Source organism: Talpa occidentalis, unplaced genomic scaffold (genome assembly GCF_014898055.3).
Source record: "Talpa occidentalis isolate TD23 unplaced genomic scaffold, MPIMG_talOcc4v2.1, whole genome shotgun sequence".
Taxonomy (NCBI): domain Eukaryota; kingdom Metazoa; phylum Chordata; class Mammalia; order Eulipotyphla; family Talpidae; genus Talpa; species Talpa occidentalis.
In genome coordinates, this window is record NW_026555331.1 from 8,658,570 (window position 1) to 8,677,533 (window position 18,964).

At 42.9% G+C, this 18,964-nt stretch overlaps 1 protein-coding gene across 6 annotated transcripts in view; it reads right to left on the reverse strand.

The window, feature by feature from the left end:
- The window catches only part of EFR3A (EFR3 homolog A), an 81,049-nt gene extending 63,864 nt beyond the window's left edge, over window positions 1–17,185 (reverse strand). For 4 of the 6 annotated variants that reach the window (XR_008550520.1, XM_054691976.1, XM_037501677.2 and 1 more), the window contains exon 1: window positions 16,954–16,985. Coding sequence is in view for 5 of the 6 variants with exons in the window: in XM_054691976.1 (XP_054547951.1) it covers window positions 16,954–16,963 (10 nt within the window). In the remaining variant the exon portion in view is untranslated. Of the gene's footprint in view, window positions 1–7,748; window positions 7,764–16,953 lie in introns of those variants that run through there. The other 2 variants (XM_037501678.2, XM_037501679.2) reach the window with 2 other exon arrangements.
- Between the last annotated feature and the right edge of the window lie 1,779 nt (window positions 17,186–18,964).

Below are 18,964 nucleotides of genomic sequence, written 5' to 3' on the forward strand. Positions count from 1 at the left end.
AGGCACCGGAATTTCAGGAGTGGGTGACATGAGGCTTACACATACATGTGCCAAAATTTGTATAGTGTTGTAATCAATGGTAAAACCATAAAATTACATAAAATATGTAATGTCCAAGATTCCAATTCATATGCAAACACACACCAGTGAATACCAATTGTATAGAAAATACTATACACAGTACTGTGAAAGGTACAGAAAAAACTGACAGTGGAAAGTATTATCTTGTATTTCATACAAGAACTCATGTATGAAAGGATGGAATAAAGAATCACATACAGGGCCTCCCCTGTGGTGCAATGGTTGAGTGCTGGGTTGCGAAGCTGCCCGCAGCCTCTGCAACGCTGGTTCAATCCCCGGCTGCTCCCCGGCCACTCCCCGGCCACCGGAGGAGGGTCCCTCATGGCACGCAGACCTCTCCTGCCACCCGCTGCTCCCCTCAGCAGTGTACTTCGGTCCTTCTGGCTGCTCTGCTCCCCGCTCTGGCTCTGGTGAATCCTCTCACCCTCCCGCGCTTCTGACTGTACCCAGTGCTTGTATAAATAAATAAATAAATCTTTAAAAAAAAAAAAAAAAAAGAATCACAAAGAATATTAATACAAGAAATGAGAAATTAAATTCCAACTGAAAAAGTCTAGAAAAGCTACTCAGAGGAAAAATGGGTCAGCCAAACATGAATACAAATGAACAGCATAGTTAGAGGTGAGCCTGGGAACAACAGCTATACCTTTTCAGATCCAAAGGGTCTTGGATAAACAGATAATAAGATTTAACTTCGCTTTGAACAACCTGAAGCATTTGCATAGGACAATGGGATGATAAAATAATGCAACTATGAGTGTAGTCTGTTTAATTACTATGTCAAAGGATCCAAAACATTACTTGGTGAACAAATTTAAACTAATCACATTAACAGTAATTACAGAAAATGTATAATCAGGGACAAAGGATAAAGATTTTTCAATTAAAAACCTGGTATAAAACCACCATATTCAAACAAATAAACAGTCATATCTAAAAATGCTTAATATTCTTAACACAGCATAAAGAGTAAAGTTTAAAAGACAACCAGATTTCTATAAAAATAGCTTTAATTAGTTTAATTAGATGTACATTAGTTATTTCTGAGTGTATAAGATGACTAAGGGCAGCATATGGAAATGATTTCTAATTTATAAAGGTTGATAATCATACTTTAGTTATCAACTGTCCCCACACTGGTCCTTAGTTTTTATGAGAAACAATCAAATAAACACTCCTTTTATGGCCTTAAAATGGGAACCCGAAACAGTATTTATCAGGATACACCAACTAAAGTAAGTCAACAGAGACTCAGAACACAAGTTAAATGTCAAAATCACTGTACCGTAGGCTTTAGATTTTTAATTTCTCAAGGAAGAAGTAAGCCTATTAAATGCCAGTATCAAAATCCATTTCATTCACCTATACAAAATACTTTGTAATGATTCCTAAGGAAAGCTGAAGACACTAATGGCTTGTGAGAAGCTCTTCTCACACCATACACGGGCAAGAAAGTTAAGTGGGGAACCATGCCCTTGGTCAGTTAATGTAGGCTGCCATTTTTTCTGGTTTGCATGCTTTGAAGGGTCCCTTCTAAATTAATTTGCCATGCAGTTAACAAGAAAGTCTACTGAAGTTTTTGGTAGAAAAACATTTTATACTAAAACCAGATGTATATCTAAAGTCAAAACCTAGACTCATAATAGCAGCCTTTTATTTATCCTCAGAAGTTGTCTGAGTGTGGCATTTCCAATTTGTGAATGTTAAAAAAAAAAAATCAAATGACATTTTCTAGATGTCTTTGAAAAGGCTGTGAAATTTATATAAAGAAAAATGAACACACAAAAAAAACTGCATACAAAACATTTTTACTGTATGTCAGAAATATATTGAGAACATCCTGGATTAATATAGTATCCACAATTAGACAATTTATAAGATAACTCATTTAGGGCACACCTACAAACCCCAATTCACTTATTTTATAAAACACATGATTAATGTAATAGGTTATTTTTAGCTACACACACACACACACACACAAATCAGTTATACTTTGCCATTTAGAGATCACCCCAATTATTTCATTGATAGGCTGGTCTTGGAGGTGAACATAGCACAAGCTCTACCGTTTCAGACTGACTTCCCAAATAATTCATAACCTCTTTACAATAAAAGCGATGAATATCCATGGTTCTCAAATCAAATCCCAAACCTTTTCGTTCCCATGCATTTACTCCTGTCTTTCCTTCTGTAGAGAACACCCACTGTTAATAAAAAGTGGTACAGATAACTTGCATTCAGTAGTGAGAAAACAATTCAATTACTAAAGGCTAAAGGGAAATCATTATGTTACAGAATAGTTAAGTTCAACAATTTCAAACATAACTCAACACTCTGTAAAGAGTTGGTAAAGAAAAAGACCAAAGAACTTAACTTGCAACGAAGTTAAAACAGAAGAACAAAGAATCAAAAAGGAAGCAAAATTCTGCACCTGGAAAACCAAGGCAATGGGCTAAGTGGACAAGTGGGTGAGTTCCAGGTTGTCAGCCTCAAGTACATAAAGTTGTCCCTTTATACTGAGGAATACTTGGAGGAATAAGGAAGTTAACAGTAAAGCTATTTTTAAAAGCAGTGGACAAATGCTGCACTGCGTCCCCCAGTTCTGCCGATGATTTCACAGATGCGGAGTGAAAAATAAAGCAGAAAACCAGAGCTGAACGATGGGACAGGCCCGATTTTCACCAGGAATCCCCTGCTCCTGTCTACTCCTCACTGCCAGTCTGATTCTTTCAGAGTTCACTCAACAAATAATTTCAGTATCTACTCTATTCCAGATTGCATATTACTTAACGCTCATAACAACATTTATAGGTCACTTTGTTCAAGGTCATGCAACTTAAGTGGTGGATCCAGTTAAGAGTCTGTGCTCTTAATAGTTTACGTGCTACAGTTCCTTCCTGAGATGGCGTTTTATATTTTTTATAGTCTGAACTGTTCAATTTGGAAAGTGATGCAACACAGTCAAAATATTATGCAGCATTCAAAAAGATTATACTGTCATTACTCTAGCTCTTCAGTACAAAACCAAAAACCAAGTCAGATAGCAGAGAATGAAAAGCGACACCCTGCCTGAGAACACTTCCCACTTGTAGAAATGATCTTACTTTTCCTATAATAGGTTATCTGAGCTTTAAAGCATGTCTAAAAATACAAAAACACTTAAGGAAGAAAAGATGATCTGCCTTTTCAGTTGTTAGAGTACCAGACAACAAGAAAGAGCTTCAGGGAGCACTCAACCAGGGGGGAAGGGTGAGAGAACCCCATTACTCTGCAGACTCACAAAGACTGCTGTCTCAGATGTCCTAAAGCCTTCCCACCCACTGTGCTCTGATGAGTTTCAGCTGATAACAACAACTGTCCCCAAACTAAATAAAAATAATGATGATGGAAGCACATCTGTGTAACCTTTCACAAAACTCTAGCAATAAATCCTCACTGAAACTTAAGTTCCAGCTGTGAAGTTACAGCCCATCTTTACTCTGCAGTAGTAAAGTGGGAATCCTTTACAATTTAGTGATTTGAGCATGCAGAGGAAAAAATTCAGTTAATTTTCTCCTCAAATTAAAACACTTGCATTGTGATACACTGCACGGTACCCTGAGACTGGATGATTTCAGATTTTTAAACTTAAAAATATACATCATAAACTTAGAGCTACAGACATAAAAATATCTTCTTTACAATTAAGAGATTTAAAAGAACTAAAATTTTGGAGTCTCACCACTCGGTATTTTCAGGGTTTTTTTTAAAGATAAGGTAGGGTTTTCTGCAGTTTGTTTTTAGCCTAAGCCTTTTTAAAAAAGGTACCAATAAATCCAATTTCTTCTTAAGCAAACAAAGTCACAAAAGTCTAGGAAAATTAATCTTTAAATGAAAAGATTAATTTCTCATTATTATGAGCAAAAATAATCAACCGCAGATAATGACTAGGACCTTTCTGAGCTAACCAGGTTGACTTGGGCTATTTTTATTTAAAAATCTTCTGAATATTTCACAAGTAGGATATGAGTTATTTCGGGCAAAATTCAAAACAACACTATAATTCCCCAACTTACTTAAATTTGACAATTTTTAATTTCCTCATTAGTCACTGAGTAACAAAAATGTTCAATCTGTGGGGTGTTGTAACTTCCAAAATTATTTTTAGAACAAATACATTTAATATACCAACAACATTGATTCTTCTTATAGATTTCACAACACCCACAGTGCCTATGCCATATGTTAAAGATTCTCATTTGAGTTGAGATGATTAAATTTTCTGACTAAAGAGTAAAGGAAAAAATAGGTAGCACGCTAATTATGTATCTAAATAGACTGTGTATTTTAAATTATTTCTGTGTCCAAAGATTTTAAATAACAAAATATAACAGGATTTGCTGAGATGCTTAGCTAAGTAAAACATTTAATAAAGATACAAAAAAAGATATACTAATTTAAAGCTTCAAGGTTTAGTGTTCTTTATACTGACCCCAAACTTTCAACTAAAACACAGAAAACGAAGCATTTTATTTTCACGCCACTTATAAGATTTTGGTAAAACATGGCAAAATCCCACAACTATAAATTTCCATGTATTCTTTTAACATATTACACACACTATGGTCGCAGTTAATATACACAAAGTATGGAATTTTATGTTAATCAAAACTCTAAGAGGGTAATAAATCTTGTCTAATTACTATTCCTAAATGAATCAGAAACCAAAATCTGATACGACCGTAAGATTTCAATTTCTTACTAAGTTTTTCTCAAAGGTGAGACTTATTACCACTAATACCAATAATTCTGTGGCATTATGACCAAAGAAAGCTAGAAATCTATATACATGTGAAGTATTTGTTTTGTTACCGCAACTATAAAAGGAAAGTTTTTTAACTCTTAAGTTAAAAAAGACCCACAGAAAATTATTTTTATGCAAATACTCAGATTATTTAGCAAGACTGAATTACAGTGCAATTTTAAATTAAAACAAAAATTATGAATGGTGGAATTAACTGCTATTCCAGCAAAAGCTCAGCATCTAAACTATGCTTTATTATACTTACCCCTCCCTACTGTCATGGACTTCTGCTGGATAAAGAGCTTTTAAAATGGTTCAGCCCCTAGGCAGCACGCTGCTGTATCCCATCAGGGCAGGCAATGAAAAGAAGAGCAATATTTCTGTTACAGAGAAGAGAGAACAGAGCCTGGTGACTGAGTTACGCCCAGCAGACACACAGAAACCAATGGTGACTGAGAGGAGAAAGAGGAGTATTCGATGTGGAAGAGGAGAAAATTGTGCTGAACATTCAAAGAGCTGAGACACGCTCTCAGATGACTTGAGCTTTTCAAGCTCAAGCCTCCAAAAGCCCCTCAGGTCTTTGAAATAAAGCAGATCTCCAGCCAATTTACACAAGCATTCTATTGGCTGCCAGCAAATCATTCAGTTCTTTCACAAATATGCATTCTAAGGAGACTCAAAAAAGACAGCAACAGGATGGTGAGTTAACTAATAGTTTAGTTCTATGAAATATTACAAATTACATGATGCAGAACTGCCTAACTTCCACTTGCAAGCTGCACTATTAACTCAGGAGATATAGCACAGTTTAGACCCTCTCAACTAAATACAATCTGACAGTCACTGTTGGGAAGCAGCAACAGGACAGTTAAGGACATAAGTACAAGACAGTACACACCAAGATGAAGACACAACAGTCATATTTAGGTCTTTATCTTTAAAATAAAAAAAGTTCCTAACATTTCATAAATTATCATTGTCACAGCACAAGAAACTATCTGGTTTTTTCCATTCGTTCTATCGGGAACATTTTGAATGTTATCACAAGAATGAACTCTGAGTAGCTGCACTTGCTGCAGCGGCATTAGCTTTAATACCTCGCCTGCTTCATCTTTGGCTCTTCTGTCTATCTGATCCTTAAATGGACAAGTTCCTTGAGGATCTGCCCTCAGTCTCCCCACTCTCTAGAGAACCTATTCTCTATATTCCTACACATTTTTAAAGTACCACACACTTACCGTACCCTAGAAGGGACTCACCTTCCATCTCAATTTCCCCAAACAGCAATTCCTTCAAAAGTGCCTATGTCAAACCAGAGCAGTTCACCCAAATGATCAAGCCTGAAATGCGGAAGTAAATCCTGACTCCTCCTCCTCCCTCCAGCCCTCATCCAACTAATCCTACCAATTGTATTTGCTCAACGGTAGTCACATTTGCCCACTGCAATCCATCCCACCACCACCATATGACCAAAGCCTACCACTCAGACTAGTATATTTTAATAACCTGAGTGCTCTCCCTCCAACCTCTGATGTGTTTCCATAGCAACCTGTGTTTCTCTTCTCATAATTTGAATCACTCTACAAATACACACTGACTGTGTCCCATGGGCCAACCACTGTATCAAAGGCTACATTAATAGTGGCCGAGTAAACAGGTATAGGCCCTGGAAAGCTTCCCTTCTGGTGAACAAGCATGCGCTCAGCACCTGTCTTCCCTGCCACACTAAGTGCATGAGAATGGGATGGTGTCCAGGAAGAAGCCCGTAGGTACAGAGTAAGGACACTCCCACATCCTCAGTGCTGAGGATGACACCACATAGTAGGCATTCCATAAATATGTGTTGATTGAAAGATAAAATTAACCAAATCTATATATCTATATGGCTGGAAAATAATCACCCTCCCTAGCACCAAAGACTTACTTCATCCGGCTTCTGGTTATTTTCACCTATATTACTCACCTCAAACATTTTCCCCAAACCTGCATTTAGCTGATGACCACTGCTTCTAATCACGTAGTAGCATTTAAGTCAGGCTTCCATCACCTCCACTCATCTTCCCTTCATCTTCTCTTGCAGTCTCTCCTCTGAATGCCACGGCACCATTTTTAGAGGGCTGGCCATTTCCTTCTTTACATTACAGCCCCTATAACAGATTCCACAAACTGGACAGACTCTTAAAAGCTCCACTCATCTCTATATTCCCCATTTTGCATAGTGCCCTGCACATATGCAGGCACCAAAACAACTACTGGAATAATGAATGAATCCCTACAAGAAGTCCAGTAAGAAAACAAGACTGACTGAAAGAGAACATCTGTGAGTCCAGAAGCAAGTGGACAGTGCCCATAAGCAAAATGACTACTGGAGACTGGACAATGACATTCTAGGAGCTCATTAGAGCAAAACGGACACCATCGGCAAAATGATTTTTTTTAAAGATTTATTTATTCATTTACACAAGAACCGGGGTACAGGCCAGATGCCTGAGAGGGTGAGAGGATTCACCAGAGACAGAGCGGGGAGCAGAGCAGGCAGACTGACGAAATACACAGCAGCAGGCGAAACAGGAGAGGTCTGCCACGCCATGTGGGACCCTCGCCCGCCGGCCAGGATCGAACCGGTGCTGCAAGGCTGCAGACAGCTTCACAGTGCCTCACTCAACCACCTGTGTCACCAGGGCCCCGCAAAATGATTTTTGGGTTTGTCTCTAGGTTCCTAAGCTTTTGATTAGAAAACATCTTAAATTCTTTTCAGAGGACACATTCTAGCGACTTAGACTATACATTTTCAACTGTATATTCAAATGTCTACAAGTAGACATTATTTCCCTACTGAAATATAATAAAGAAACCCGCAAATGAAACATGAAAACAGGGCTGGGAGGCATAGAAAGGTCTACCTGCTCAGTCTCGTCAGCATCTTCTCCACACAAGAGTCCCTATTATTTTTCTCTAGAAAGTATTTCAAAAAACATTGGCTCTAAAGGCTGCTCATGCCTCCCCTGTGCCATGCTCCAATGTGACTTAGGACCTCTAAATTTCACATAGTCTATGAGAACAGGAGAAATTCAGAGACTTGGAGCCAAAAGTCAGCTATTATGCATTTCCCCAGAGTCATCCTCTCTGTAGATAGACATTCTTGTGGCAACATACTAACCCATATAACATATTTGTAAGGTATTAATTTCTACTTCTAAAGCACAATTACATAATTTCTATTGCACCTAAGTATCCTTGAGCTATTAACATGCTATTAACAATGGATCCAACTGCTAGTAAAAATACTTCCAACTAAGTTCATAAAACAATTTCAGTCAGATGTCATAAATGAGTCACTCCTTCAACTTCCAGGCCAGTGTTCTTTAAAGTTTTTGAGGTCCTAGGAATTGATAATGATAAATTTGAACACCTCACATTTCATTTTCTCTGCCCAGCAGGAGTGAGATCCATTTAAAGTTAAGCGCAACCACAGCACAGAGAACTTGGTAGCAAATCGTTGCTCAAAAAGCTAATAAAATAGCAGGGGTGTGAAGAACACTTAGCATTATCCATAAAACTACAGTAGCAGAAATACCTGGGAAGTTCAGGTAATTAAAAAAAAGACACAGTACAATAGCTCATCCACTTTGAATAAAATTAACAAATGGCATTCAGAGTTCCTCTTGAAGACTACACAGCAAAAGATTGAATGCCTAACCTTAGAATACAGAGGTATATTGAAAAAAATGTGAGTAGAGTTTCTCCTTTAATAAAATCTGGAATCATGCTATCTAATAATACCTAAAGTTAGAACACAGTACATAAATATGCAAAGGAAGAATCTGATAGCCTACATGGAAAGAGGAAAAATAATCGTAGCTCCTGTTTGCTTTAGAACATATGCAAGAGCTAGCTCATTTCAAGAACTGAATGAACCTGGCAAATACAAAGGATGACAGAATTTTGACAGGTTTGACATATTAATCATAGGAGAAATTGCCAACATTCATTTTGTAATCATACTTCCCTAGAATTGTGTTCATTCTGTAACACAATCGTTCCCAAAAAGAACCTACCCAATAAATTAAACCCACACATAATGAGTCATCTCAACCTTTTTCAGGTTTTTAAGATTGAAACTATCACTTAATAAATCAGAACGTGCTCTTCCTTCTTTCAAAATAAAACACCAATGCTAAGTTGGAAAAAGCTTCACTATTTTACTTTCCTATTTGGAAATAAGATACTCCAATCAATGCTCAAAGTCAATCACAGACTTTAATATTTCTTAGAATGTGATACCAATCACACGACAGATGCACTGTTTTCCTAACTCACGTACATGGTCGACACCATCTGATAAGTGACTTAAAATTTTTTTTGGCATAAAGCAGCAACCAGTTCATGACAATATATCAATGCTTCATTTCAGGTTTTTGAAAAAAAATTATTAATTTTTAAAAATTATGCTAAGATTATTAAAAAACTTAAACATCTTTTTTCAGATTACAAAACATGTGTTACCTGTAGAAAATCTGGGAAATAAACTGCAGACAAGAAAAACAGTTCATAATCTCAGCACCTTCATAAGTATTATTTTAAAGGCTGCATGACATTTTGTTGTTAGGATGTATTACATTCAATTCCCCAACACTGGGTACTACAGTTTCCAGATTTTCACTGCTTTCAAGTATTACTGAGATAGGCATCTCAGTGCAGAAATCTTAGCTCAATCTCTGTTTTTAAACCTTTTTAAGGATAGACACCCAAAATGGAAGCTACTGGGTCAACAGCATAGCATTATTACAGTATGTCACAGACTGCAAAATTATGTTCCCAAAAAGCCGTACTATTTAAACTTCTGGTTTTTCTACTGTAACTCACTACTTTTGCCTGTTACAATTAAAATGTCTTTGGTAATCTTATAATCCAAAAATGATTTTATTATTTCTTTATTAATGAAATCAAATCATCTCTGAAATCCTTATAGATCTTTTGTTGTTAGATTGTCATATCAGTATGTGCTTTAAGCATAAAGGATTGGTGTTTGCTTTCTGATTTATAGAAATGCTACAATTAGTAATTTTTTATAGTTGGTATTAGTTGTGAATCCTTCAAATCTTTAGGCACAGATTTTTACAGAACCTCTCCCCCATACCCTCCTTCCCGGTGACAGTGTGAAGCACACAGTGTGAAGCACACAGTGGTGAGAACGCCCACCCCACCAGTGTTCAGAGGGCCCGGGTTCCTGCACCACCATTACTCAGCTACACTGTTTTCATGTCCCTCTTAACAACAGGACCCAGTGTTCTTTATTAGCTACAAAATTCTTTATTTCATTTTTCCTTCTATGGTGATCCTAACATTCTTAAATTAACCCTCTTCACAGATACTGAGCTTAGAAAATCCTTACTGAATATTCCTCTATACTATAATTCACAGCTTTCATTATGCTAGCAGGGAGAAGGGGGGAAGAAACAATGAAAAGCATGTACAAACTTGGAGGGGATTTAAAGGTGAAGAAGTACCTGGAATGAGATGGCATACTGGTAAACAATGATATGCCTCCACAACCTGAGTTACAGTGTTTAGAACACAGAGCCGCTGCCTTTCCAGCGTGCCTTTAAAGCTCTTGAGACTCTATACAACCTTCACATGAAAATGTGTTTTGCAGAACAATCATGGTTTCCGCTGACTCCTGAAACCATGCACCCCGCAGTAATAGTTACGAGACCCCAATGTGAAGAATCAGAGCAGGTCTTGGTAGCATGCCTTGCTAGCAAGTTCTCTGTGCTGTGGTTGCACTTAACTTCAAGTGGATCTCACTCCTGCTGGGCAGAGAAAATGAAATGCGAGGTGTTCAAACTTATCATTATCAATTCCTAGGACCTCAAAAACTTTACAAAAGGTGCTGTTCAAAGGACTGGCCTGGAAGTTGAAGAAGTGACCCATGCTGGTCTGCCTTTCCTCCTTCAAGCCGGGTGGGCTACTGGAACGTTCTGTGCCCTTCTCTCCACTCCTGAGAATGTCAGGGACCAGTTTCCTCCAGTGACATCAAACATTTTTACTATTGACAGGTCAAGGGGTTCCTCTAGAGTGGAGAGATACTGACATGTAAACATGGAGTTTGTAATGGGGCTGCTGTTCATACACAAACACTGTGATTCGGCGGTACGATACAAATAACGTAATAATGATTCCCTTCTTGACAAAAAGTGAGATCATGCTATCTAATAAACTTTAGGTGGAGAGGGGCTAGTGAATATGCAAAAGAGGGAATTTGATAACCCACATGGAGCCAGATTTGTTCATTTCAATCCATCCCCTACTACAGAAATACTGAGTGACACCTGAATTATTCCATTCCAGAGTTGAGCTATATTAAAAACAAAACTAGTTGTTAGCTTTATCCTAAAAACTAGTACCTTCAGGGCCTCCCTTGTGGCGCAAGGGGTTAAACACTGCACTGTGAAGCAGCCTCTGCAGCATGAGTTTGATCCCCGGCCGGCCAGGGAGCTACCCACATGGCACAGCAGACCTCTCCTGGCTCGCCCGCTGCTCCCCTCAGCAGTGTATTTCAGTCGGTCTGCCTGTTCTGTTCCCCACTCTGTCTCTGGTGAATCCTCTCACCACCACCCCCCTCCCCCGCATCACTGGCCTGTACCCCAGCTCTTGTATGCATAAATAAATAAATCTTTAAAAAAAAAAAAAAAAACTAGTACCTTCATTTGACTCAGGAAAAGAAATGGCCTCTGCCTCCCTAAATACAAAGGACTTTTCCTTTTATACGGACATGTGGGCGAGGGAGGGAACAAAGAGGAGATACCAAAATCATAGCCCTCTAAACCAAAGAAAGGGGGCGGCAGCTATTTTCGATTGAAGTTGCCCACTCCAAAGCACCCAAAGTGGGAGTCTAAGTAGATGGAGTTCCCCAGAAAGCCGCTGTGGTTCAGGTGGTATATTCTGGGGAGGCACTTAGAACGGCCTGGAAATCCTAAGGGAAGGTGAGACACAGAAAGACTGGAACCTGCCCACCTTGGCTCCCTGAAGGTGCACGACTGGATCAGGTGAGGCCCTACCTGACCCAACAGATCACTACTAAATGGATCAGGCCCCCAAGCTTCCAGGGTCTCTAGGCGTAGAAGGCAATCTTTGGGGAGTATGCAGGCTATAGGGCACCTGATTGAGAAAGAAGGCCAGTTTCTGGTCACAACCCAGGACAAACACCCCACCCACCAAACAAGAAAGTATTTGATCCAAGACAAGTGTAAAGTTTGAGAAACTCTGATTTGCAGGCCTCGTTTGTCTTCTTGTCTCAGGCCTCACAAATGTTACAGGTATGTCTGTTAATCGTAAATTATGAAACTTTTATAATACTGCTTTAATGGAGAAAAGTTAACTTTTCTGACTCCAGTTAACCATTCATTTATTCAACAGTCACCAAGCTCCTATTACGTCATCAGGCACCGTGCCAAAGAAAAGTGACAATGTTAAAAGAAACTGATGGAACCTGACGAAAGCAGAGTCAACTCCTGCCTGGCTCAGGGCAGTGTAGTAATGGGAAAGCATAGAATGAAGTCAGACCCATCTAGTTCCAATCCCAGCTCTAAACTGCAGCCCTTACTCTAACAGCTATGGTGCTTAAATTCCCTGAGCACTCCACTTATGTAACAGGGTAAACAGGGCCTTCCTCAAGAGATAATTAAATAAGATAGTTTCACATAAAGCACAAAATATACTACCTGCACAAAGTCAATATTCAATAATTAATTCCTACTACTAACAACAAATTATATGTTTTTATAAAGTAACCTATAAGCTGAAACTGCTAGTATGCCTTTAAAATAGTCACTTAAAAAGACATCCTACTGAGTGGGAGAAAATAGTTAATGCATAACCGACAAGGGGTTAATATCCAAGGCATATAAAAAACGTACGCAATCCGTCAATAAACCCGCCCAACTAATAAGAGGGCAGCAGACACGACTAGACCAGTCACCAAAGGAGGTACCCCAAAGGCCAACAGATACACAAAAAAACATTAATCCTCACTTCCAGTGAGGGAGATGCAGATGAAAACCACAATGCGAGGGCATCTCATGCCCAGGAGAATGGCACATATTACAAGGCCCCGCCCCACAGCAATGCTGGAGAGGATGGGAGAGAGAGAAACCAACGACCCTGTGGTGGGAATGCAGACTGGGGCAGTCAGTGGGGAAAGTGACCAGCAACCCCACTCTTGGGCATCCAAAGGACATAAAACCATCAACACAAAAAAACTGTGAGCGCTACAATGTCCGTTGCAGCACTGGTCACAACAGCCGGGACATGGGGGCAGCCGGAACAGATGACCAGATCAAGACCATGTGGGATGTCCTCACTGTGCAATATTATGGAATTCAGCTGCAAGGAAAGTGGAAATGCAGCCATTCATAGCAAAATGGATGGAGTTCAAGGAAATTATATGTAGAAAGCAAGTCGGAATGACAAAAAATAACACTGAACATTTAGATAATTAACAATTTGACAGAGGAAGACACGTACAAACACTAATAGATATTAATAACGCAGTGAGTACTCTGAGGTTAAGGGAAGACAGGGAGAGGGGAAATAAAGGACGGTGGTAGGTAACAAAAATAAAAGACCTGTGTCAGTAAATTCAAAATACTGAAGCCTGGGCGATAACTCAGGCCATCGCCTAAGCTGGATGGGGAGGTCAGTGTCCCCCAAGGCACCAAAGAAAATAAAACAGACAATCGCTGTAACCATGCTCGTGACAGCGTGATCAGGATTTCAGCCAGGTGAAATACATGTCATAGAGACACAATACTTTTATATAAAAGTATGTAAATATATGCTTATATATGTTATATATTTTAAGCATATAAAATACTTCAAACTTTTGGCTCCCTCCCATCTCCCTCTTCAGCTTTATCGCCCACCACGACGTCATCTTCAGTGCAGCCTCATGTCCCCACAAGCAGGAACACACTGAAAGATGAGATCTGGCATAACCGAAACAGTGCCAAGCCAAAGGTAACTGTGAGAAAGGAAATCTTTCCGCTGTAACTCTGGCAATGCACACTGTGCTGGGAAGGGGAGGAGGAGGTCGGGAGATGGGGTGGGGTAGGAGCAGAAGAGATGAAGAGAGAGGGAAAGAATGTGAACAAAATTCAAAAGCCAGTAACAGGACTGTTTAGGTTAAGTCTCCTTGTAATGTGTTTCTAGGGAGAAACACTTCAGCTAGCACCCACACATGATAAAGCATCTAAATCCTGCTCTTCTCTCATACGAATGGATTGAAAAATTACTCAAATATAGTCAAGCCTCACCACAAAACAGACAGGAAGCCTGATGTGCCCCCATCACCACAGAACTGACCAATCTGCCCATACAGTGATCTGGCCATTAGCTAAGTGTGAAAAGTAAGCATAACCACTAGAAAGGATAGTTTCACAGAAAGCAATGATTAAGGGCTTCCATTTCCTTTAGCCAATATATATTAACTTTCAAATACAATGAAAGAGTATATTTTACTGGACCTGTTTTGAAGTCAGCTATCTGCAAACTAAGGAACCCCTTTCACAGTAGTTTATTAAAAAGTTTAAGAAGTCTGTGCCTGTACAGCCAAGCATGTACTGGGCAAACAAGTACAATCCACAGCCTTCTTCACACAAATCACTGTGGCAAGGCAAAGGCAAAGGCAAAATGTGAAATTTTCCTGTAAGCTCAAAGTTTGACCAAGGTTTCCTCTGTCTTAATGCTACTCCAGGGAAGGAAAAAAAGATAAATTATTAACTTAGTGCCAGGGGAAAATGAACATCCTAAGCTCGCTGTAACTCAGTACAGCAGCAACATCTGTGTGCAAGTCCTGCTTCTCCTCTATGTGTGACCTCAGCCAAGTTGCTGAAATTCCCTGCATCTCAATCTCCTGATATACAAAATACAATAAAATTATTGGATTACAGCGTTTTAACATTTCCACTGAAATTCTGATTCAGGATTTGAAATCTTTATGCTCAAAATGTTTCCTAATGGTTTTTGAATGGAGGAGGATGAAATACAGGCCTTTAGAAAAATGATGCATCAGATTATAGGTTATAGATTAGATTTGAAAGCTCATTTAGACGGTCTTGAAATCTGTGTTGGAACAAAGGTCATGTTCAGAGTTATGGAGCCTGAGAGACTATGGTGGTCATCTTCAGCAGTTTGAATTTTATGAAAAGCATTACATTTATTATTATTAACCCCCTGATGATTAACTGCCTGAGCTGATAGATGTTAACTTGGCTGACATTTAAAAAAAAAAAAAGTAGCTTATTTGGAAGGGGAGGGGATTTCTTAAAAAAAATTTCCCTAAATAAGGTTATAATTTTGCGGTTTCTCCTTAAGTAGTGAATATGCTGGAAATGTATTCTACGCCCAGAATTTCTGAACAGTCCTACTGCCTATGCGCTATCCCAGCAAAACTGATGATTTGGACTATAAAAGAAGAAGCAATATGAACACCCCTGATGTCACAGGGGCACCACCAATCAGTACCACACCTTAAGAAAACACAGAAACTACCGTCGTAAACAATAATGTGGGACTGACCTGAAACATTTCGCTTGCATCCAATCTAGGTCATGAAAGCTGCATTTATAACTATGCAAAATACACCCTGGTTCATCCTTACATTATTTGTAAAGTAAATCATACATTTTAAAAGATACAAGTTTTCTACAGCCACTCTACAGAACTAAATAACCTTAAAACAAAATTTAAAAAATCGTTCAATTTTAAAGGATGCTCATAATGTCATTTTACCAATAAATCCCACCTGAAGCCTTAAATTTGAAGAACTGGTATTTATCACCTTCCTCTTTGCTTTCTCAGAAAAGTAAAAGACTAAAACAGTGCTAGTCTCAAATATTCACTAAATAACACGAATGTGAATTTAGAAATAATAAGCTGACAATAACGATGATGATAGTCCTCCAATCTAAAAGAATAAAATCAAAACATAAACTTACTGCACCAGTCATTTACTGCATACACAGAAGCCCAGCATTGGAGCAAAATCCAACTTTCCCTCGATTCTGAGAAGTTAAAAGTAATCTTTACATCAAGAGTAACTGAAGATTTGCTACAGCATTACAGAAACCCTTCCAGTTTCATGAACTCATTCCTCTTTGTCCACTACTGGAGAAAACATCCCTGAGGCTGATCTGGAAATCCACTGACCCAGATGTCTACGAAGACGCGGACTATGAGGAATCGTGAATTCCAAGAAAGCTGAATTAATTATTAACACGCTGGCAGGTGTGGAACATTTACTTAAAAGACTCCCTAGCCCAACATGCTGACTCCTCACGGCCCAGGAGGGCTGCTCTGATCTGCACACACACAGCTCGGCCACAGGGTCTCCAGCAGCACGCTGGGTTCTCCGGGTCGCGGGTCCCACTCCAACAGGTCGTCAGCAGCGCTGCGGGGGCCCATCTGTCCCCACAGCCCCCACACTCAGCGATCCCCAAGCCTGAAGGGCCTCAAAGACACACAGGCCACTTATTCAAAGTGCGGGTGGCGGGGCCCCAGCGCCGCGTCCCAAGGCGAGCAGCGCCTGAGCCGGCACCGGCGGCCGGCGGCGCGCGACCCGGGCGGGCGGCCCGGCCCCTCCCTCGAGGGTCGGAGCCCGAGCAGTCCCCGGAGGGCGCCCCAACGCCCGGAGCTCCAGCCCCGAGGGAGTCCAGGCTGCAGGGGCGCGGGGCGGGGAGCCGGGGCCCCAGGAAGTGAGGCGGCGCGGGCGCCGGGACCTCAGTTATTTCTCGGCGTCTCCACGAAGTTCCGCGGCGGCGCCGGGGCTGTTAACGAGCGCGGGCCCCGCGTCGTGCGGCTCCGGGCGCCACCGCCCGCTCACCCCCGGCCCGCGCGCCGTCCCGGCCTGGGCCTCAGTTTCCCTCCCGCGCCCGCCCCGGGCCGGCCGGGCCGAAACGAAACCAGGAGGCCGGCGGCGGCTCTTCCTGCCCGCGCGGCCCCCGCCCGGCCCGACGCCCCGGGGAGCCGCTGTGCGAGCCGCCCCCCGCCCCGGCCGCCCGCCCGCCCGCCCCCGGCCGGCCACTCACGGGTGGGCATGGTGACCCCGGGCCGCGGTCGTCGCCCCCACGACGCTCAGCGGGGCCGCGCCGGGCGCGCCGACGGCACCATGACGCGCCGGCGCCGGGCCGCGGAGGCCGGACGGGGCGAAGGGCGGAGGGCGAAGGGCGGAGGGCGGGGGGGAGCGGGCGGGCGCCGCCGCTCACGCAACGATACCGGCGACCGCGGGCAGCACCGGCCCGCTCCGCGCCGGACGACGCGTGGGGCGTCCCCGCGCGCTGACGTCAGACGTCGCCGCCGGCCGGGCCCCGCCCCCGCAGGACAGCCGGGCTCCGCCTCGCCGCCCACGAGCGGCGGGGCGGGAGCGGGTCCTCGGCGGGGCCGGGGGCGGGGCCGGGGGCGGGTCCTCGGCGGGGGCGGACGGGTCGGGGGCGGGGCCGGGGGCGGGGCCTGGCCGGGCGGGGCGGGGCCGGGGGCGGGGCGAAGGGCCGTCTGGAGCCACGTCGTGGTCAGTTCCAATGGCGGGCCCGGGCTGCGGGAGCCCGGTCGCTGGCGTGGACCTCGGAGGTCGGCACGGCCGTGCTCGCAGCCGCACCTCCGTGTGCAGCGTCGGGGGCCGGCGGGAGCCCCCGGAGGCTCCTCGGGTTTCAGCCACGGGGGTCGTTTGGGGAGCAGGTGGCGCAGTGTGTTGAGAGGACAGAGCCTGTGGCCTCCTCTTAGGTACCGATGACCTTCAGAGAGATTCTGCGTGTCGGGAGTGAGCCTCCGAGAGGGCGGTGCTGTCCCCCTGGGTGCCACTTCCCGACCCCGTGAGGGTCGTGATCCTGGTGCAGGGATGTCCCCGCGGGGGGCACGGGGGGGGGGGCCTGGGACATTCAGCGAGGTGCGCACACCTGGCCAGGCGCCGGGCTCATGGGCACGTGGTTATGCTATGGATACGACAAGGTAGAACTAGGTAGTGAATAATTTTATAAACAAACTTGGCGTCTGTCCTTTAATAACAACCTGTGTGTGAAGAAACTCGAGGAGCCACCGAGCTCCAAACAGTGTTCCCCAAAGCTATTCAGGATCCTTTTGTGCCTGAGTGATGTGGCTTTCAAAAGCAGATTCCAGGATCCCCATCTACACCTGCAAAGTCACCTGTGACCCAAACACAAAGAGTTGGGAATCTTCGTCCTAGGAGGGGTGCGAACTTTCTGCCTCAGCAATGCCCTGTGCGGGGCTGGGAGAAGAGGAAGAAGTTGCAGGGCCAGGAAGGGATTGGGGGAAATGAGTTTTGCAGTGGACTTGGAAAAAAGCAGAATTTGAATTAGCAAAGACTTGGGGAGGCCTCACAGAGACCGGAGGAGGGTGGAGGGCCCTTCAGAGTGAGTCATGGACCCAGCAGGAGGAGCCGGTGTGCAGTGGGCCCCGGGAGACCTGCTCAGTCCGGGTAAAGGGCAAGACCAGATAACGAGTGATTGGCCAGCGCTTCCCCTTCAGTGCACTGCTGCGTATTTCTCTCTCCCATGAAACCTCACTTGCTCCCGGTTTTCTCCCCTACACCTCCAATAGCTCAATTTGCTGCTTCCTGAAGCACTTTTCCCTTCGAGTTCTCATTCAACTACCCTAAGTTCTATCAAGCCCCTGGGCTGTAGCCTCTTCAGGAAACAGCAAAAGACATGTGTGTGTGTGTGTACGTGTGTACACATATATAGCTACCTGGCACACAGTAGGGGTCTAGAACGTATTAATTCAGTAACTGTATAAATAAGGAACATATTTGTTCAATGAAGACAAAAACAAAATAGGTAAAATAGATCTAGTCAGTGAACAATTTTATAAACAAGCTTGGAATCTGTCCTTTCATAAGCCATCCTGGGTCCTTTCCATTTCCAAAGCGGGTCCCTGGGGTTCAATAGCCTGGCTAGAAACCATGAAGGGCAAGACTTGATGCTGACTCAGAGGGGCGGTAAGGCGGCTTGTCTCAGGGGTGGCGGTGGAGTGGGGAAGCGCTGACTTACTGCAGAAGAAGATGCCTGGGATCTGTTGGCTGCTGAC